The following is a 22,719-nucleotide window of genomic DNA, read 5'->3' as shown; positions in this document are numbered from 1 at the left end:
TCTTGCCATTTGCGACGACGTGGATGGAACTAGAGGGTATTATGCTTAGCGAAATAAGTCAATCAGAGAAAGACAACTATCATATGATCTCCCTGATATGAGGAAGTAGATATGCAACGTGGGGGGTTTGGGAGTTAGAAAAAGAATCAATGAAACAAGATGGGATCAGGAGGGAGACAAACCATAAGAGATTCTTAATCTCACAAAACAGAGGCTTGCCGGGGGAGGGGGCTAGGGAGAGGGTGGTGGGGTTATGGACACTGGGGAAGGTATGTACTATGGTGAGTGCTATGAAGTGTGTAAACCTGGCGATTCACAGACTTGTACCCTTGGGGCTAATAATACATTATATGTTAGTAAAAAAAAATAAAAGACTTAGAGAGGAGAAGGGAGTTGGGGGAAATTGGAAGGGGAGGTGAACCATGAGAGACTATGGACTCTAAAAAACAATCTGAGGGGTTTGAATTGGTGGGTGGGTGGTAGGTTGGGGTACCAGGTGGTGGGTATTATAGAGGGCACGGATTGCATGGAGCACTGGGTGTGGTGAAAAAATAATGAATATTGTTATGCCAAAAATAAATTAAAAATAAATTTAAAAAAATAAAAAGATTATTTAAAAAATTTAAAGATTAAAAAATTTTTAAAAAATTTTTTAAAAAGATTCCCTCTCTTGGGGCACCTGGGGGGCTCAGTGGGTTAAGCCTCTGCCTTCAGCTCGGGTCATGATCTCAGGGTCCTGGGATTGAGCCCTGCATCGGGCTCTCTGCTCAGCGGGGAGCCTGCTTCCCTCTTTGTCTCTGCCTGCCTCTCTGCCTACTTGTGATCTCTCTCCCTCTCTCTCTCTCAGTCAAATAAATAAATAAAATCTAAAAAAAAGGGACGCCTGGGTGGCTCAGTTGGTTAAGCAGCTGCCTTCAGCTCAGGTCATGATCCCAGCGTCCTGGGATCAAGTCCCATATCGGGCTCCTTGCTCCGCAGGGAGCCTGCTTCTCCGTCTGACTCTGCCTTCCACTCTGTCTGCCTGTGCTCGCTCTCGCTCGCTCTCTCTGACAAATAAATAAAATCTTAAAAAAAAAAAAAATCTAAAAAAAAAAAAAACAAGATTTCTTCTCTCCCTCTACTCCTGCCCCTCCCCCTGCTCATGCTTACTCGTGTTTGCACTCCTTCTCTCTCTCGAAATAAATAAATAAAATATTTTTTTAAAAATAGTAAAAGCAAGTAGATAGCTTTTTGTCATTACTAATTCTTTTCACTGCTTTGTCTGGGGTTGGTTGGGAGTTACAGGTCCATGTTACATGTTTGCAATGCCTTACACTGTATGGGATTCAGATACCAGTTTTCAGATACATTGTTTGTCTTGAAAGAGAAAGGAAGTTTATAATGCAATCTAGAAACATTCCTACTTTAAAAGATTAAAATGTAAATAAATCTTTTTTAAAGATTGTATTTATGTATTTGACAGAGAGAGAGAGAGCAAGCACAAACAGGGGGAGCAGCAGGCAGAGGGAGAGGGAGAAGCAGGCCTCCTACTGAATAAGGAGCCTGATGGGGCACTCGATCCCAGGACCCTGGTATCATGACCTGAGCCGAAGGCAGATGCTTAGCCCACTAAAGGCAGATGCTTAGCCCCCCAGGTGTCCCATAAATAAATCTTCTAACAGTCCTTCAAGCTTCAGGTATCAGAAGATTCATTTACAGGAAAGAACACCTTGCAGGGTGGGCCTGAGCTACAGGAAAAGGGAGCCAAGACTGCACCTCAGTGAAACACACCCTGAATTCCTCCATCTCCAAGTGGTGTCAGAGACCACATACCAGGACAGCCTGTTTGAAAGGCTGGGGAAGCCAGCCGGCTCTGTGAACTCTGACCCCTCCACTCTCCCGGGCCATGAGCAATAACCCCACCATGGTCTGGGCAGTCATATGGCAAGCCTCTAAAGAATAAGATTTGTGTGGAGGCACCCTCTGGGCAGAGGGAATAGTAACCATAATGGTATACGGTCTGCTTGCCTCGATCGAGGAGATCTGTATGCCAGGACCACCACAGACCTGTACCCCTGGGGATAAAAATATATGTTTATAAAAAATAAAAAATTATATAAATTCAGGACCTACACAATGTGATTTAAAGGCATCATCTCATTTAATCAACACAACATCACTCTGAGGCACTACTGTGATTGCTCCTATGTTTTCAAATGAGAAAAATGAGGGTCAGAGTGAATGAGTGACTTGGCCACGTTCTTGCACTAGTAAAGGCCAGAGCCAGTAATGCAAACCAGGGTTCAAAAGCTCCTTCTTAATCACTAGACAACACTCCTGACTTGGGAAGTAGGAGCATCTGATCGCCCAGAGAGGACGTATCCTCAGCAGCTAAAGGATGAACAAGAAAATGACTGATGGAGAAGGATTCCAGAGATACAAGAAAAAAAAAAAAATCAATCAACTCACACTTGATGCATTCAAAGGCAGGAACCTAAGAAATACTAAGATACTGTGCAGCGGGGCTGATATCTGGACACTGAGAATAAAACAGAGAGAGAAATGCCAGGGAGGACACCTGTTTTCTGTAAGGATCCTTGGGCAGTTCAGGCTTATTCCAGCCAGAGAGTCCCCAGAACACCAAGACTCCGTGAGAACAGACCTGAGTGAGCTCCCCTCTCTTCAGTGGAGCCACGGACGTCAAGAAGTCAAGAAGTCAGAGAAGTGAAAGGCTGCAGTAAATTTTTAAACACAGAAGGCTCAAGGAAGCATATGTAGAGTCATGCCAGCCAAAGCCATTGCCAGAAGTGAGTTCCTCTTTGGAAGCAAGAGCACATTCATGGTTCGCAAGAGTGCCTTGAGGCTTGCTAATGAGACCCCAGGGGCATTGCATCCCAGTTAGAAGAGTGGGCCATAGGGACAGCCATTCCCCCTTGTCACATTAACTTAGTGGTTCAATTTTGACAGGCCAAGGGAGCCACTGTTTTTATCCTGACTTTTGATCTCTGTGCTGAATCATCCCAAATTCATTCATTCAGCAGTAGTTATTAAGCAATTACTATACAAACATGGTTTTATGCTACCTATTTGAGGAGGTATTAAATATATATTATATGGAAATACAGAAATATTAGTAGCTGGTATTAAATAGGAATGGATTTTTTATTGGTGTTTTTTTTTTAAGTAACAAAGACAAGTTTAAATTAAACTTGACCTTTGACTCTTGTCTTATGTTACCATAACATGTTGAAAAGCATTTCTTCCTTGTGAGGAACATAAGACAGACGGGGCGGGTGGGCAGCATAATCGGGTGCTTTAAAGTATGAACTAAGGAGTCAAGTTGCCTTGTTTAAATGCTGACTTTGCCACCTGGAGATACATAACCTTTAACAAGTGGCTTAAGATCTCTGATATGCCATTCTCTCATCTGCAGTGTTTTCTTTCTTGGGCTGAAAGAAATCTGTATACAATTCCACAATAATAGCTAGAGATTATGACACACCCCAGCAAGCAGAAATAGGATTCAGGGGGCACCTGGGTGGCTCAGTTGGTTAAGCCTTTGCCTTCGACTCAGGTCATGATCCCAGGGTCCTGGGATCGAGCCCCGCGACGGGCTCTCTGCTCAGCAGGGAGCCTGCTTCCCTTCCTCTCTTTCTGCCTGCTTCTCTGCCTACTTGTGATCTCTGTCAAATAAATAAATAAAATCTTAAAAAAAAAAAAAAGAAAGAAAGAAAGAGGATTCAGTTTTAAAAATCACTAAAAACATAGATCCAAACAACATCATATGAACCACCTTAACCTACCTGATATTTGTAGAGCATAGCACCCTAAAACTGAATACCTACTCTTTCAAGCATATGTGGTACGCTCACCAAGATAGACATTACGACAGGCCATGAAACAAGTTTCAAATAAATGTAAAAAAAAATTACATCATTCACAGTGGAATTAAACTAGAAATTAGAGGGCACCTGCACCCTAAAATTCATAACCGCAGTGTCCACAATAGCCAAAATGTGGAAAGAGTCAAGATGTCTATCAACAGCTAAATGGATTAAGAAGATGTGGGGTGTGTGTGTGTGTGTGTGTATGTGTGTGTGTAATGGATTATTATGCAGCTATCAGAAAGGATGAATATTACCATTTGTATCAACACAGACGGGACTGGAGGGTGTTATGCTGGGTGATATAAGTCAATCAAAGAAAGACAATTTTCATATGGTTTCACTCATATGTGAGAACATAGGAAACAGCACAGAAAATTGTAAGGGAAGGGAGGAAAAACTGAATGGGAAGTCTTTGTTGAGGGAGAAAAAACATGAGAGACTCTTAACAACAGGAAACAAACCAAGGTTTTCTGGAGAAGAGGTGGGGGGGATGAGATAATTGGGTGATGGGCATCAAGAATGGCATGTGATGTGATGAGCCCTGGATTTTACACACAATTGATAAATTGTTGAACACTATATCTGAGACTGATGATGTACTCTATGTTAGCTAATAGAATTTAAACAAAAAAGAAAAAAGAAAGGAAAAAGATAAACTAGAAATCAGTAAAAGAAGATATCAAGGAAAGAAAACAACTATTTGGAAAATAAACTCTGTACTTGTTAATAATCCCATGGTCAAAGAAGTCATTTAAAAATTAGAAGACATTTCAACTGAATAATAATGAAAATACATGAGAAATTTTGGGGGAGGCAGCTAAAGCATTGTGTAAAGATATTTTACAGTTTTGGGGCACCTTGGTGGCTCAGTTGGTTGGGCAACTGCCTTCGGCTCAGGTCATGATCACTGAGTCAAGGGACTGGGTCCCACATCGGGCTCCCGGCTGTACAGGGAATCTGCTTCTCCCTCTGACCTTTTCCCGTCTCATTCTCTCTCTCCCTCTCTCTCTCTCTCTCTCTCTCTCCCAAATGAATAAATAAAACCTTAAAAAAAAGATATTTTACAATTTTAAATTCTTATATTAAAAATGAAGAAAGTGTAAAATCTATGAACTAAGTCTATACCTTGAGAGAGAAAAGAAATAAGAGAAAATGTAAATACAATCAAAGTAGAAGGAAAAAAAGAAGATAGGTATTAATCACATAGAAAACAAAAATAGAAAATGGTTTTTCTAAAAGCCAGACAGTGATTCTGTGAAGATATGAAGAGAACTAAGAAACCCCTAAATAGGCTTTGAAGTTTAAAAAAAAAAAAAAAAGGACAAAAATAAAAATGAGAAAACACAAATTTTTAATTTGAGGAAGGAAAAGATTAGCACTACACCTTCTTCAGAAAATAAAGGATAATGAGAGAATATTATGAATAACCTTAAGTTTTAATATTAATGTCATTTGTTGATTTAAGCTCATCAAATTCTACAGCTCAGGTTAAAGTATAAATTCCTCCCCCACCAAAAAAGCAACTTACATAACTGACCCAAATGAGACAGAAAACCTGAATAGCCCTGTATCTTGTTAAATAAATTGAATTCACTGTTTACAAACACACACACCAAAAGAATTCCAAGCCAAGACCACTTAAAGGATAAATAACACCAAATTTACCAAATGTTTTCTAAAATAGAAGAGAAAACTTCCCAAGTAATTCATCCGAACAACATAACTCTACCACCAAAACCTAACAAAAAATGTTTTAAAAAGAAAATCACAAACATCACTCATGAACATAGATGCAAAAAATTCTGAATAAAATACATTTAAATAAATCTCACAAAACAAACTGAGGGTTGCCGGGGGGAGGGGGTTTGGGAGAAGGGGGTGGGATTATGGACATTGGGGAGGGTATGTGATTTGGTGAGTGCTGTGAAGTGTGTAAACCTGGTGATTCACAGACCTGTACCCCTGGGGATAAAAATATATGTTTATAAAAAATAAAAAATTTAAAAAAAAAAAAAAAAAAAAATGCAGGAATGTATACAAGGGATAATAGACCTTGTGGCATTTATCTCAAGAAAGCAAGGCTGTTTCAACACTTGAAAATCAGAGAGGTGATAGGGCACCTGGGTGGCTCCGTCAGTGAAACATCTGATTCTTGATTTAAGCTTAGGTCATGCCAAGTCATAAGATAGAACCCCACATTGGGGTCTGCACTGGGGGTGAAGCCTGCTTGAGATTTTCTCTCTTCCTTTCCTCCTTCTTACATGTGCACGCTCTCTCTCTCTTCAGAGGGGGTGTTCAAGACAGCAACACAGGAAGATCCTGAACTCACCTGTGAAGAATTCTGGACTCTGAAATATAGTTGACAAACAGCTCATGTAGACAAAATATCAAAGGCTTTGGAAGAATCTTTGAGCTGCATTTTCCTGCACTGCAAAGTGAACATTGTAGCACCTGTGGGGCAGCACTTTCTTGAGATTTAATTTTAGGAAATTTATTTGTCTGCACTGCACTGAGGCTTAACCCATTGAGCCACCCAGGCACCCCATAGTTTTTGACTCCTGTTACCCATTTTCCAATCTGTATGGTATTCTCAAGAATGATTCTGTTTTCAACATTATGTCATTAGGAAAAAAAATCTCTCTTTGGCCAGCATATTGAGTTTTAATCCCATGAATTAGGTAATTCTTGCAGTTCAATGCCCGTGTTTTGCCTGCACTAGAAGAGGACCTTGAGCTGAAAGAAGCTTCATATCTTCCTAATTTCCTACCCTCTACTTCCAGATCTGGCATCTCAGACACTAGTTTTCTACAGACCCAGAAATCCCTGTGAACACTCATAAGGCAGTTCATGCTACATAGTTTTTAAAAACACTTTTTATTTGCTCTGAAATGATTCTGGAGGGAAATACCCAACAATAAGGAGAATATCAGCCCTCAGATTTGGAATTCAGAGATTTAGAAGTATTTATGCTCAGTGATCTCTAAGGAGAAGCAGAGGAATGTACACAGAGAACAAAGGCTTAGAAATCAGGCAGAACTAGGTTTGAACTTAGGCTGTGTGACCTTGATCAAAATATTGATCTCCCCAGGATTCAGTCTCTTCATCTATAAAAGAGGAGAGTCGTACCCACCTCACCATAGTGGTTGTTGTTTTTTTTTTTTTTTAATTTTTATTTTATTTTTTTTAATTTTTTATAAATATATATTTTTATCCCCAGGGGTACAGGTCTGTGAATCGCCAGGTTTACACACTTCACAGCACTCACCATAGCACATACTCTCCCCAATGTCCATAACCCCAACCCCTTCTCCCAACTCCCCTCCCCCCAGGAACCCTCGGTTTGTTTTGTGAGATTAAGAGTTACTTATGTTTTGTCTCCCTCCCAATCCCATCTTGTTTCATTTATTCTTCTCCTACCCCCTTAACCCCCCATGTTGCATCTCCACTTCCTCATATCAGGGTCACCATAGTGTTTTAGGATTAAATGAGATAAAATATATAAAATATCTTGGTTAATAGGAAAATATACATAAACATACACGTTCCTTGTTTATTTATAAATATTATTCTCAGAAACAATATCAAGAGTGAGTGTTTGTGTTCAGTGATGTAATATTGCTATCTCAATTAGATAATTGAGAAGAAAAGAGAAAGATAACAACCACTTTTACGTCTGAAGTTCTAATGACTTCTGCTCTGTGCGCTAAACCCTTCTAGGTCAGTTGGGCTGCCCAGAATTCACTGGGCAAACCTTCAGTATATCAAGTTAATAAAATGTCTAAGCATTTGAGTGACTTCTGTATCTCTCCCTACCTTCCTCCTCCCCAAATCCAAAGGTTCAGGCTCTTCCAACACAAAAGACACATGGACAATGACCCCAAGGCAGCCCTCCTCCTCTTCTACTAACCTCTTTATTATTCCCAGAAAGAACCTGGTTTTCTAGAAGAGTTCATTCTTTCAAAAACAGCCAACCTGCCTCAAGGTCACCATCAAATATGAAAATGCATCAGTAGAAGACCTCTAGACCTCATTCTAGAGGCTCCTTCAGCCTGTCCAATCGCATAAAGATGAGAAAACCGAAATTTAAAGAAAAAAATAAAAGGTGACTGACCAAGAAAGGCCAGCCCATCAACTAAAGGTAGAGACAGAGTGAGATCTCACTGCCCCAACTTCCAACCCTTGTTCCTCCTATTTCCCCCAACAAAATCATCTACTTCTCTTCCCAAATCACTGTCCTCCTCATCAGTCTCTTCATGGCATTTTTCACTTCAGCATTCCTGAAGGAGTAAATGAGGGGGTTTAAGAGAGGTGTGATCACTGTGTAAAACACAGCAACTATCTTATCTGCAGGGAGGGTGACACAAGGCCTCAAGTAGACGAAGGAACAGGGAATGAAGAACAAACCCACAATAGCAATGTGAGAGGCACAGGTGGACAGCGCCTTACGCCGACCGTCTGAGGTCCGTGTCCTCAGTGAGTTCAAGATGACTACGTAGGAAGCAAGTAGTACCATGAAGCTGACCACTGAAATGGTGCCACCATTTATGATGATGAGCACACCAATAAGGAAGGTGTCTGAGCAGGCCAGCTTCAGCACAGGGTGGACATCACAGAAGTAGTGGTCAAGGACATTGAGGCCACAGAAGGGTAGCTGGAAAATGAGGAACGTTTGCCCAACAGAATGCAGCAATCCTCCACCCCATGCTGCACCCACCAGGAGGCCACACACATGCCGGTTCATGATGGCAGTGTAGTGCAGGGGTTTACAGATGGCCACGTAGCGGTCATAGGCCATGACTGTCAGGAGAAAGATCTCAGTGCCACCAAAGAAATGGAGGAAAAATATCTGAGTGATGCATCCCTTGAGGGAAATGGTTTTCCTTTCAATGAAAGAGTCAATAATGAGCTTGGGGGCTGTGACAGAGCAGTAACAAATCTCCACAAAGGACAAATAACTGAGGAAGAAATACATGGGGGAGGTGAGCCCTTTGCTGGCTATGACTGTCACCACAATGAGGCCATTACCCAGCACAATGGCTGTGTACATGAGGAGAAACATCACAGAAATGATCTTCTGCACATCCTGTTTGGGGGAAAACCCCAAGAGAATTATTTCAGTCACATTGTTTACAGTTGTCATGTTTTAAAGCACAGGGGCTAGTGGACTAGAATCAAGAAATCAAAGAACTCTCCTCCAATACTTAGAAAAATCCTTCTCAGGTGTTGAAGACAATTTTCATTCTTCCCTTCTTGAGTCCCCTCTCAGCCTTGGGCTCCTCCAAAACATGTTCTCCTTGAGACAAGTAGACAAAAAAACAATCATCAAGTGTTTGATATCAGTCCCAAAATAGGACTGAGTTTGTAATAATGCTGCCTCAAAGGGTTTTCTCTAATGCAGACACACCTACATTAGCTAAATAATTCTTACAACAAAAATGAGAGGATATTTTCTACATGAGAAAATTGAGCCTCAGAGATTCAATCGAGTCCTCACAGTTCATACCTGAACTGAGGTCTGAATTCTTCAAGACTTAAATGCTTCCACTAATCTTATGCTCCTGAAGTGGGTCTCATACTGGTTGTATAATTTAGATTTCAAGTTCTTCATGTGGAACCAATTTTTTACAGAACTTTTATAGACCTTTTATTTTTTTATTTTTATTTTTTATTAACATATAATGTATTATTTGTTTCAGGGGTACAGGTCTGTGAATCATCAGTATTAGGCCTTCTATAGACCTTCTCAACCTCAATTATCCCACAACCTGTGGAACTAACCAGGCTCCCCTGCAGTTGTTTTTAAAAAGCTGGAGGGGGGGAAGGACAGTCACCAACTTCAGCCATCGTCCATAAAGGGAGAGATGGCAGAGGGAGATGTGAGTCAGTAGCAGACTGCTTCAATAGTTCTGACCAATGTCTAAGAAATAATTCAAATAATTCATTCCATAACAGCCTACCACTCCACGGGGATGGCCCAGCAGACATCCCCTCATGTGCACTCAGGGCCTCAAAGCACAGCAATTCCACAAAGGGAAAGAGCCTGAAGTGGGTGTCAGGACTGCCTCCTAAAGCAAAGGCATGCTAGAGAAACCCTAACATGCACTGCAGTGGCCTCCAAGGACTGACAGAGGGTGATCAGACACAGATAATCCACCATCACAGCCTCCGAAGTGGTGATTCCCACAGAGTGAAACAAGCCAGTCAGCAAACAGGAAGGTATCCAAAGTGGATATTCCTGCACTTGACAGCCAGCTTGCCATCCAGACCAGTCCTCCATGAACGGGAGAGCAGCCGTGGCACTGTGACCTGGCCTCAGAACCCTGAGTTTGGAATCAGAGGTCCTGGCTACAATCATAGCACAGCTGTTTCCTGGCCGTGTGACACTGAACAGTACAGAAACCCTAGAAAGCCTGGAATTTTCATCTGACAAACAGAACAAATAATATCTTTCCATGGTGCTGTTTTGAAAGCTGAGTTTAAAAACAAATTATAACTCTGTAGGGGTACAACTGATAAGAGTGTCAGAATGTAATTGATTATGCTTTAACTCTGCTTGTCACCCTGTCAGTGCAGTGTGTGATGGGGACATAGTAAGGACCCCCACTCCACAAGGCTGGCTTGCCACCCACCTTTGCTTGGATAGTCTTGCAGCATTTGGGTTCTGAGTTAAGCATCTTACAACAAGCATACAAAACAAAGGGCTACCTAATGAAATGGGACTGAATATGCTAAACAACACGTCAAGCCTGTCCCCAAAAGAGAAATACTGCAGGAGTCCACTTACACGGGTCCCTAGGGTATAAGCTCAAAGACACAGAGGGTAGAATGGTGGTTGTCAGGGGTTGGGGGAGGGGATGTAGAGTTAATGGGTTCAGATCTTGGGACAATGAAAGTTCTTGAGATGGAGGAAAGCCATGGATGCACAACACGAATGTACCTGAACACCACGAACTGTACTCTTCAGAACGGTTTAGGTGGTAAATTTTTATGTTATGTCTGTTTTACCATTAGTAATCAATTAAACAAATTCATATGACTCACATTCGCCCTTCTCCATTCCCACCTCCAAGGACAATGGTTGAAGCTTGGCAACTTTGTTTCCCACCCACCTTAGCTTCTGTCTTACCCGCATTAGGAAGCCTGTTTAGTTTCAGAGGATGCAGAATAACTGAGTCTGAGAAACTCTGATACTTACTGTAGAAAATCCATTCCACAATATGGGCTAAGGCAAGTCAGATATGACGTCCTTGTTAGGCAATCAACATATGGCATACTTCACCCTAATGAGAAAAAATGGCTCTATTACTAGGCAAATACCCTGTGAAATTAGATTTGAAGGTAAATGCTGTCTGTTTCTAAAATTCCTTTTGGTATCAGAGAATTCCTCTCAGAGAACTGGTAAGGACAACTTTAGATTTCAGATTTTCAAAAAAAAGTTGCATTTGTCTTTCCAAAATTATTGAAAATGAAATGGCAAGATGATTATACAATGTATATATCTATATGTATGCACCCTGTAACCAACAAATTTTTCTCTAAAAGGTTACAGTTGTTAAGTCTTTACAATGGAGGAAAGAAAAGGAAATTAACATTTTCAAAACTCTGAGTAGAAATGGCGAACATTCAAGAGAGATTTCATAATGAGAACATCAGAGTGGTAAACCACCAACAGTGCAGAGACATGTCACCTGTGCAGTGACTTTAATTCTGACTTTAACTGGCAGAGCCAAGGAAGAGACCCTGAAAGTTAAGTATGTATTCTTCTCAACCAGCAAGTAACTGCATACTTCCAGGTTTTGTGGTTAAGAAAACCTAAACTGGGATGCACTTAGAAGCCTAAAACAGAGTGGCCTCGATACATGACTTCTGTGAGCATTTTTCAAATCTTTCAAATCCGCCCTATCTTATGTTTTCTCACTATACATTTCCTGTCACAGAACTCCTCGTTCTGTGGATTCTGACAAATAAAACTGCTCTGACCAGCCTTGTCCAGAATCCTTTGCAAGTTGTCCTCCAATGACATCCCATACCAGAGGAGTCAAGCAGGGTCTCTCCTGCTAGTTCCCTCACTGGGTCATCACAAGCTGCTAGATTTGGAAGGAAGCTCATGGATTCCTCCTCCCACAGAAGGGGCATCTGGACCCAGCACCATGTGGCTTCTCAGGCAGAAGCTAGACTAGACCCACTTCAGTTTCCTCTCACCCACTGGCTCCTCCCCTGCTGCCCACCCATGACCAGCTTCCAGAACAGAAGTAGTGGTCAAAGAGAGAGATTACTACTTGTAACACCAGCAAAGCAAAGCTAGAACAGGATCTAAAAATATATGCCAGTTCTATTTTCAACATTTTGAGGAACCTCCATGCTGTTTTCCAGATAAAAATATATGCCAGCAAGAAAATGAACAATAATCTGTTCTGCTCAGTTCTCCACCTTCCTGAGGTATAATTTCTGTGCAGAAAGCCTGAGCAGAACTCAGAGATACCAGCCGGGAGAGGATATTTCCAGAGTCAGCCAAAGTGAGCTGCGAGGGAAAGAAGCCTGTGCATGGCAGACATGCCTTGGTGACAGAAGATCTTAGCTCCAGCACTTTGTCACCAAGGATTATATTATTCTCTAGCAATTTCACATGCCCCTGTCACATCTCTCCAACATAATAGAGATTGTAAGCTTTGAAGGTTTCTGAAGTGTCTCTTATGACCTGTGTCATACCTTCCTCAGAGCTGGGAACTCAGATGTAAATGAGTTTTTATGTGATCCTGCATCCTCCATCTGTGACTAAACCCATGTCAAAACCAAGGCATCACTGTGCGTGTCTTGTAAACAGCACAGAGGCTAACAGATATGTAGGGATATCAGGTATAAAAAAAAAAGTCTCTTTGTGAAAATAATTCCAAAGCATGCTTCATAGAGATCAAGTGAATGAACCCACCTTAAATGTTGTTTATTGCCATGATTCTTACCTTTATCTTCTGAATCTTTTGTAGTCGGAAGACTGAATCACTTCCACAAGTCACCCCAGGAAAACATATTTGCTTCACTACCAACCTCTATAGATAAACTGATCAGAGAAATAAAAGGCGTATGTTAACGTTCATTGATCTAAATCTTGGAAATCTTGATTCAAGGTGGTCCTTGGTAAAATGTAGGCTTTTGAATAGTTTAATCTCCATCCAGGCTCAAGTGGAACGAAAGCCCTCATTTCTACAAGAGAAGGCCAGTTGTGAGAATATCCTGGGCCCCTTGAATTTTTCAAAATATCTCAAAAATGTATGAGTCGCTGAATGAAATAAGTAAGTCAAGCAGAGAGAGTCAATTATCATATAGTTTGACTTATTTGTGGAGCATAACAAATAGCATGGTGGACATGGAGAGTTAGGAGTAGGGAGTTGGTGGAAATTGGAAGGGGAGGTGAACCATGAGAGACTATGGGCTCTGAAAAACAATCTGAGGGGTTTTAAGTGGTGGGGGGGTGGGAGGTTGGGGAAACCAGGTGGTGGGTATTAGAGAAGGCACGGATTGCATGGAGCACTGGGTGTGGTGCAAAAACAATGAATACTGTTATGCTGAAAATAAATAAAAATAAATTTAAAAAAATCAAGAAAAATGTATAAGTTAGTAGTTAATTAAAAACTAGCCTTGCCCAGGTGGTGGGTATTAGAGAGGGCATGGATTGCATGGAGCACTGGGTGTGGTGCAAAAACAATGAATATTGTTATGCCGAAAAGAAAAAAGAAATATAAATAAATAAATAAATAAATAGCCTTGCAAATGGCTCCACACTGGCCATGTTACTAGTAGCTCTGGTGAGAATCACTGTAACATCTGCTGTCAGCTGAGATGCAGAGTTACTTCCTCACCCTGTCATTTAAGTAGGCAGGAAAGACTAACAGGGTGATGTCGAAGGTCTGCCCCATTGGCTGAAAGAGTGACCAAATCTAAGAAAGACTTCTTATACATGGAAGTGTGTGGAAGCCAGAGTAACACCAAAAAGGGTGCCCTTGTGTGTGAAAGACTCTGCTGGAGGCTCTGCCCGCCCATGGTAAGGGCTCAGTGAATGAACAGACTCAGGATCTCTTCCACACATAAAGGTGCCATTAAATTCTGATCTTCTTCTGTGGACTCACCAAGTACCATCAATGCTACCACCTCTATATGCCTCCAACACTTCATAACCTTCTCACTAGAAAGTTACAGGGGAACAGTACAAGGCCATTCTACTCTAAAATCCATCAAAATAAGGTTTGAGGAAATTATCTGTTGCACTGTGAAGCTGGGAGCATTTAAGGTGTAGGAGATGGTAAACTTCAGCATTTAAGGTGTAGGAGATGGTAGAATTTAATTCCCTAAACTTTTTAGCATCTCCTGTCTGGGGAATTTCTGAGAATAGCAAAAGTCAACTTGCCAAGGACTTCCTTCCAAGAGGCTAAGGGATATATCTGTAATTAATCCAATTACAAAGTTGGTACTTCTACTTGTCCCACATGATTAACCACCCTCTTGTCTTGGTCCCTAGAGGTTTCCCTCTGCATTCTCAAGCAAGTGGCAGAGAGAACTCAGTATCACAACATCCCTCTGTCCCCACCACAGACTTCTGCAAAAGGCTCTTGGGGTCCTATTTTGACCTTGCCCCCGCACTGGAGCAATGATGCCAGTGAGTTCCAGGGAGACTTGAGCCCAGTGGACCTGGACCACTTCACACACATACTCCAACAGGTCTCCTGATCAGAGAATGCTAGACATGGAAAGACCTTCCAGGGTCATCTTGTCCATATTATTCACTTGGGAAAACAGTTGAAAAGGAAAAAAAAAAAAACAGCTCCTTCCTGAATCCTAGCACAAGGGTCTTCCAGCTGCTCATTCTTAAAGTTCTAGGTGTTTTACCACAAATTTTCAGCACACCGTTCTCACGTGCAAAGGCTTCAGGAAGATTAGAGCTCCCTAACTGTTCAGTATAGTCTCCTAGAAACCACACTTGTGTTGGGCAGTATTATGTCTTTCAACCTTTCTAACATCTCACAGATGGTCAGAGTAACAGTCTACTACCATACCCTACTATTGCCATTCAACAGATTCAATAAAAGAGGCTCAGAAAGATTAGGAGAATGGTTCAAACCTATGCAGCTAATAAACTGTCCATCTGGGTTAAATGTCTGGGTATAACATTTCCTGCCCAAACAGGTGCCCCATTAGGAAACAAAGAGGCCAGTGGGAAATCAAAGTAGGAATCACCCCCATCTGCTTCTGCTCTGTGTAGTATTGCTGCTTCACCAAAGTTCTATATCTTGGAGCAAACAAATTATGAATCTATGGTATACATGTGGTCTCTTCCTCCTAACCATGACCCATCTGAAACACTGCAAAAAAAACTCAAACTTTTTTAAAGCTCCAGGAATTATCACTACTTTAAGAAACTTATGTTAATTCCTTCTGCATATACATCAGTAACTTCCTACTATTTCATACTAAATGACACTGGCTACTGTCATAAACTCAGTCTTTCTCAATTTCTCACTAAGGAAACTCTGGAGAAGAAAATATTGTTGAAGATTCTCAATAGCACTGACAGCTGGCTTACAGTCTGAACCTAGGAAGGACTTCTAAGGATAGCAAAGGTTGGAAGACTGGAATGGAGAAACACAAATAGTGACCCATGCATGCATTTCTGCTGGCCTGAAGGACATAGAGAGAGTGCACTTCATTCCTGCCTTACATCATATCTTCCTGTCACACACCTACACATTCATGTGCACATGCAAACACACACACACACATACACACCATTTGCTTAGAAAGGTAATAAAAATCATATTGGGTTTATTTTAATTTTTCCAGCTTTATTCAGTTGTGGTTGACAAGTAAAAATTGTATGCATTCAAGGTGTACAACACGATTTTCTGATATGTGTATATGTTGTGAATGATCATCCTAGTTGACCAATCAGAAGAAAGAATCTAGGAGTAGAAGACAGGACTTTTGAATTTATGCAGTCAAAGGAGAACACAGGGAGGGGGAAGAAAAGGGTGTAGAAATCCTGTGTGAACAACAGGATATCATTAAAAGAAACAGTCTAGAACTATTGCAGAAGGAGAAGAGAAGGAAGTCGGGGGGGAGCCTATTTAAAGAAAGAATGGTTTCATGTTTACCAAATATGGGGAGATATTTGGACATCCAAGTCCATAAAGCTAATAGGTCACCCAAAATTTCAGCATGAAATTATCTTCTCCAAGACTGTTATAATACAACTATTTAAAAGCAAAGACACTATATGTTAATAGAAAATTTAAAAATTTAAAAAATAAAATAAAATAAAAGCAAAGACAGAGAGAATTTTAAAAGCAATAAGAGAAAAAAAAATTCTCACAAACAAGAGACCTCTAAGGCTATCATTGGCTCTCTCAGCAGAGACTTTCCAGACCAAATGAGAGTAGAATGGTATATTCAAAGTGCTAAAGGAAAAAAACTGCCAACCAAAAATACTTTATCCAGCAAAGTCGTCCTTCAAAATGAAGACAAAATACAGACCTTCTCAACAAACAGATGCTGGTAGGGTTCCTCACCACTAAACTGGGCTTAGAAGGAATTCTAAAAGGAGATCTTCAAGCTGAAATGAAATATATACAATGAAATATTAAATCATTGGCCATGAAGAAGAAGGAAATATTGCCTTTTACAACTTCACAGATGGACTTATGGGTATTACGCTGAGTGAAAAAAATCAGAGAAAGACAAATATTGTATACCTCACTTATATAGAGAAGCTAAAATGCCAAACTCATAAAAACAGAGTAAAGTGGTGGTTGTCAGGGGCCAGAGTTGGGGAAAATGGGGAGATGTTAGTCAATGGGTACAAACTTCAGTATAAGATGAATAAGCTGTGGTAAAATCATGTATAGCATGATGATTACAGTTAATAATGCTGTTTATTATATACTTAAAAGTTTCTAGGAACATAGACCTTAAATGTTCTCTCCATTTAAAAGGCAATTATGTGAGGTGATAAAAGTGTAAGCTAATCTTATTCTAGCAATCATTTTGCAATATATGTGGGTATTATATCATCACATTGTATACCTTAAACTTATTCAGTGTTATATTATCTGAATATGTTATATTCAGTGTTATACCAATTATATCTCAGATAGCTAGAAATTAAAATAACACAGTTTTAAATATTTTTTAACTTTAAAACTCTACTGGAGAACACAAAAGAAGACATCCACAAACAGAAAGACAAACCATGGTTTTGGATGGGAAGACTCACATCATTAAGATTATGATTCCTTCTAAATACTTATTATGAATATAATATGATGTCAATCCTAAATTCTCATGAGGATATAGAATAGGAAGAGAAGTAAAACTAAATCTAAAGTTCATGTGAAGAAACAGTATCCAGCAGAATTTTGAAAAAGAAGAACAACAAGAAGGAACTAGCCTTTAAGATATGAAAGCATTTTTAAAGCTCCAATACAAGAAACAGTGCAGTCCTGGCTATTCTAGAAACAACAAAGGGATATAATGATAATTAGCTACACAAAAAAACAGACTTTTATATATCAGAACACAAACACAATAAACAAAGTAAAAAAAAAAAAATGACATGTGGAGGGAATCTACAATTCATATCAGAAAGGGCAAATCTTTATATATAACCTGTCCTTGGAACATAATAAAATGGACTACAATCTAAATATAGGAAAATGATAGAAGCAGTTTACAGAAAATACATGGCTTTTAAATATATAAAAATACACCCAACCTCAGAAATAATAGAAGTGTAAATTAAAAATTTTGGATCTACCATTTTTTCAACTATTACATTAACAAATTTAACAAAATATTTCATGGGAAGGACAAAATTGTTGAGAGTACAAATGAGTACACATTTTATGAAGGGCAATCTGATATTATCTATCCCTTTATAAATTCCCACATTTGAACAAGCAGTTTCATTTCTGGAAATAAATCCTAGTTTGGTTGCACAAACTTAAATCAAGGTTAGTTACTGTAACATTATTTAAAAACAGTCCAAATACTTATCAGTAGACAACTTTCATAAATGATGGTGCAGCCATTTGGTGATTACCACAAACTTTATAAATAAGACTCAAAGCCAACTAAATATAAAATATTCCTATACACACACACACACACACACACACACACACTCACACAGAATAAACTAAACAATAAGCTATCTAACTTGCAAAATATTTTAATTTTAAATTTTTAAATAATTTCTGATAGCCATTTGTATGTTTTCATTGGAGAACTGTCTGTTCATATCTTCTGCCCATTTTTTGATATGCTTGTCTGTTTTGTGTGTGTTGAGTTTGAGGAGTTCATTATAGATCCTGGATATCAACCTTTTGTCTGTACTGTCATTTGCAAGTATCTTCTCCCATTCCGTGGGTTGCCTCTTTGTTTTTTTGACTGTTTCCTTTGCTGTGCAGACAAATGGCTATCAGACACATGAAAAAAGTTCATTATCACTAGCCATCAGGGAGATTCAAATTAAAACCACATTGAGATATCACCTTACACCAGTTAGAATGGCCAAAATTAACAAAACAGGAAACAGCATGTGTTGGAGGGGATGTGGAGAAAGGGGAACCCTCTTACACTGTTGGTGGGAATGCAAGTTGGTGCAGCCACTTTGGAGAAGAGTGTGGATATTCCTCAAGAAATTAAAAGCAGAACTTCCCTATGACCCTGCAATTGTACTCCTGGGTATTTACCCCAAAGATACAGATGTAGTGAAAAGAAGGGCCATCTGTACCCCAATGTTTATAGCAGCAATGGCCACGGTCACCAAACTGTGGAAAGAACCAAGATGCCCTTCAACGGATGAATGGATAAGGAAGATGTGGTCCATATCCACTATGGAGTATTCTGCCTCCATCAGAAAGGATGAATACCCAACTTTTGTAGCAACATGGACGGGACTGGAAGAGATTATTCTGAGTGAAATAAGTCAAGCAGAGAGAGTCAATTATAAGGTTTCACTTATTTGTGGAGTGTAACAAATCGCATGGAGGACATGGGGAGTTAGAGAGGAGAAGGGAGTTGGAGGAAGTTGGAAGGGGAGGTGAACCATGAGAGACTATGGACTCTAAAAAACAATCTGAGGGGTTTGAATTGACAGGTAGGTGGGAGGTTGGGGTACCAAGTGGTGGGCATTATAGAGGGCACAGATTGCATGGAGCACTGGGTGTGGTGAAAAAATAATGAATACTGTTATGCCAAAAATAAATTTTAAAAATTTTTTAAATAATTTCTGATTTACATAACATAACATTTATATAACATAAAAGAAGTTCCAATAACACAAAGAATTATTGTATACCTATAACCAAATTCCCCAAATATTAATATTTTGCCGAATTTTCTTTATCATTCATTCTCTCCATAGATAGGTAGGCAAACAGAATTTTTCTGAAATGTTTCAAAGTTGATGACATAATAATGCCCATTTCCAATCTGAGGACATTCTCTGACATACATGCACTACAGTGATCAGAATCAGGAACTAACTCTGATACAAGTCCATCATCTCATCTTCACAACTTGTGCTCCCTAATGACCTTCATTTAGTACAGAATCCAATCAAGGATCACAGGTCTCATTAAATTATCTATAGCTGTATCCAGAATCTTTAAGTCTTCAATCTCTTGTTCATACTTTTGAAGAATGCAGGCTATTAATTTTGCAGAATGTTTTTCAATTGGGGTTTGCCTTTGTCATGGTTAGACTCGGATGATATATTTTGGGTAAGAAAACCACAGTATTTATATTATGTGCCTCTCCAGTCTCAATACTAGTGATGTTTACTTGAGTAATTATTTAAAGGACGTTCTTCCAGTTTTCTCTACTATAGGGTTATATTTTGCCTTTTGCAATTAGTAAGTATCTTGTGGAGGGATACTTTGAAACTATGTAAAATCTTGTTTCCCATCAAGAAAGTGTTTAATGACAACTTTCAAGTTGTCAAGAGCACTTTCACAAGGAAGGTTATTACAATCTTTCATAAAATCAATTTAACACTCTACATAAAAAATCATTATACCTCTTAGCACAGAAAATTTACTGTAACAGGTGAGTCTAATAGAATTTCAGAATTCTGTTCAAGAATACTTCCACAAAATACAAATCAAAATCACAATGAGATACCACCTCACACCAGTCAAAATGGCTAAAATTAACAAGTCAGGAAATGACAGATGCTGGTGAGGATGCGGAGAAAGGGGAACCCTCCTACACTGTTGGTGGGAATGCAAGCTGATGCAGCCACTCTGGAAAACAGCATGGGAGGTTCCTCAAAAAGTTGAAGATAGAATTACCCTATGACCCAGCAATCACACTACTGGGTATTTACCCCAAAGATACAAATGCAGTGATCCAAAGGGGCACGTGCACCTGAATGTTTCTAACAGCAATGTCTACAATAGCCCAACTATGGAAAGAACCTAGATGTCCATCAACAGATGAAAGGATAAATAAGATGTGGTATATATACATAACAGAATACTATGCAGCCATCAAAAAAATGAAATCTTGCCATTTGCAACGATGTGGATGGAACTAGAGGGTATCATGCTTAGTGAAATAAGTCAATCAGAGAAAGACAACTATCACATGATCTCCCTGATATGAGGAAGTGGAGATGCAACATAGGGAGTTTGGGGGGTTTGGGGGGTAGAAGAAGAATAAATGAAACAAGATGGATCAGGAGGGAGACAAACCATAAGTGACTCAATCTCACAAAACAAACTGAGGGTTGCTGGGGGGAGGGGGGTTGGGAGAGGGGGGTGGGGTTATGGACATTGGGGAGGGTATGTGCTATGGTGAGTGCTGTGAAGTGTGTAAACCTGGTGATTCACAAACCTATACCCCTGGGGATAAAAATACATTATATGTGAAGGAACCAGGTGGTGGGTATTAGAGAGGGCACGGATTGCACGGAGCACTGGGTGTGGTGCAAAAACAATGAATACTGTTACGCTGAAAAGAAATAAAAAATTTTTAAAAATACATTATATGTTTATTAAAAAATAATAATAAATAAATAAATTAGAAAAAAAAAAGAATACTTCCACAGTGGGGCTGCTGGGTGACTCAGTCCGTTAAGGATCCGACTCCTGATTTTGGCTCAGGTCATGTTCTCAGGGTCCTGGGATTAAGCTCTGCATTGGGCTCCACGCTCAGAGCAGGATCTCCTTCAAGAATTCTCTCTCTCTCCTTTCTACGCTCTTCCCCCTCACCCTTACTCTTTCCCAAATAAATAAATCTTTAAAAAAAAATACTCCCATAGTGTTATTTATAGCAGAAAAAGATTAGAAACAACCTAAACATCTAACATAAAATGCCTAATCAAGTTACAGAACATCCATAAGAGGAATTATCTTAAAAGTGATTAGAAGAGTTTCTGAAGATGAGACTCTTAGAATTACTCTAGAAACAACAATTACTCTAGAGATAAAAGCCCTGGGAACTTTCCTTCATCTCATTCTGCCCCTTCAGTTTGGACTCAGCACCCCTCCACACACACGATCAATGCCAAGACTTGGCCTCTATTTCTTATCTAGCTTCATTGTCCTGATCCACAGCTTCTTCATGGCCTTCTTCACTTCGGCATTTCTCAAGGAGTAGATGACAGGGTTGAGGAGTGGGGTGATCACTGTGTAGAATACAGCCACTGTCTTGTCTATAGACAAGGTGGTAGAAGGCCTTAGATAGATGAAGATGCATGGCCCAAAGAACAAGGTAACCACAGTGATATGTGACCCACAGGTGGAGAGGGCCTTGCTCCGCCCCTCAGAGCTTCGAGTCCTCAGATGGAGCAAAATGACCATATAGGAGGCTAAGATGATCACAAAGCTGATCACAGACAAAGTCCCTCCATTGGCAACAATCAGCAGACCAATTAGGAAGGTGTCAGAGCAGGCAAGTTTGAGCAGGGGAAGGAGGTCGCAGAAATAGTGGTCAATCACATTGGGACCACAGAAGGGCAAGTGAAAGATTAAAAGGATTTGGGCAAAGGAATGCACAAAGCCCCCAGCCCATGCCATTCCCACCAGGACAGCACATACCTGCCGGTTCATGATAGTGGTATAGTTGAGGGGCCTACAAATGGCCACATAGCGGTCATAGGCCATCACAGTGAGCAGGAAGATCTCAGTGCCACCAAAGAAGTGCATAAAGTAAAGCTGTGTCATGCAGCCCCACAGAGAAATTGCTTTCCTTTCAGCCAGCAAATCCTTGATGAGTTTGGGAGCTATAGTTGAGGAGTAGGAGATCTCCACAAAGGACAGGTAGCTGAGGAAGAAGTACATAGGGGAACCAAGACTTCTGCTGGTCATGACCGTGAGCACAATGAGGAAATTCCCCAGCACAACTGCTAAGTACAAAAGCAGAAATAGCACAAAGAAAAGTTTCTGCACCTTCTGATTGGGAGAAAGTCCCAGGAAAATGAATTCAGTCACATTGTGTGTATTAGCCATGAAGTCACCAGAGGAGGCAATGATTAGGGTAGGGTGATCTGAAATGAAACAAAAGACTGCTTCATCAAGTGCATGAATTACATAATAATCCCTTGCAAATCTGAAAAGTTTGTGAGCTGGATATTAAAAGATAAGTAGAAGTTAGTTTAAGTATAGAAGAAGGGAAGATCATTCCAAAAAGTAAGAAGAGTGTACAAAGCCACGAAAATCCACCCAACTGTAGCTGAAGTAAAGGGCAGAAGAGCAAAGATAAAACTAGAGGCAGAGTTTATTACCACTTCCTGAGGGATGGTTATGCACTTGGGGGTTTATCCTGCAGACCATGGAGACTCATCCGGAATATTAGTCAACTG

The 22,719-nt window shown here is 40.1% G+C and overlaps 2 protein-coding genes across 2 annotated transcripts; both read right to left on the bottom strand.

Moving 5' to 3' along the window:
• Positions 1–8,076: 8,076 nt before the first annotated feature.
• On the bottom strand, positions 8,077–9,006 carry LOC101680617 (olfactory receptor 4X1). Its single transcript, XM_004763225.2, has one exon. The coding sequence runs from the start codon at positions 9,004–9,006 to the stop codon at positions 8,077–8,079; it is 930 nt and encodes a 309-aa protein (XP_004763282.2).
• Positions 9,007–21,436: 12,430 nt separating this feature from the next.
• LOC101682329 (olfactory receptor 4X2) lies at positions 21,437–22,366 on the bottom strand. The gene has a single exon (XM_004763030.2). It carries the CDS (start codon positions 22,364–22,366, stop codon positions 21,437–21,439), a length of 930 nt encoding a protein of 309 aa, XP_004763087.2.
• Between the last annotated feature and the right edge of the window lie 353 nt (positions 22,367–22,719).

The sequence above is a fragment of the Mustela putorius genome, unplaced genomic scaffold, assembly GCF_011764305.1.
Source record: "Mustela putorius furo isolate JIRA1106 unplaced genomic scaffold, ASM1176430v1.1 tig00000127_pilon_pilon_pilon, whole genome shotgun sequence".
NCBI lineage: Eukaryota > Metazoa > Chordata > Mammalia > Carnivora > Mustelidae > Mustela > Mustela putorius.
Note: the sequence above shows the minus strand (reverse complement) of the source record. Positions and strands in the feature narration are given on the sequence as shown.

Bases quoted from the DNA above. Each gene is read 5' to 3' on its own strand.
- LOC101680617 (XM_004763225.2), bottom strand. From the start codon at position 9,006: ATGACAACTGTAAACAATGTGACTGAAATAATTCTCTTGGGGTTTTCC.
- LOC101682329 (XM_004763030.2), bottom strand. From the start codon at position 22,366: ATGGCTAATACACACAATGTGACTGAATTCATTTTCCTGGGACTTTCT.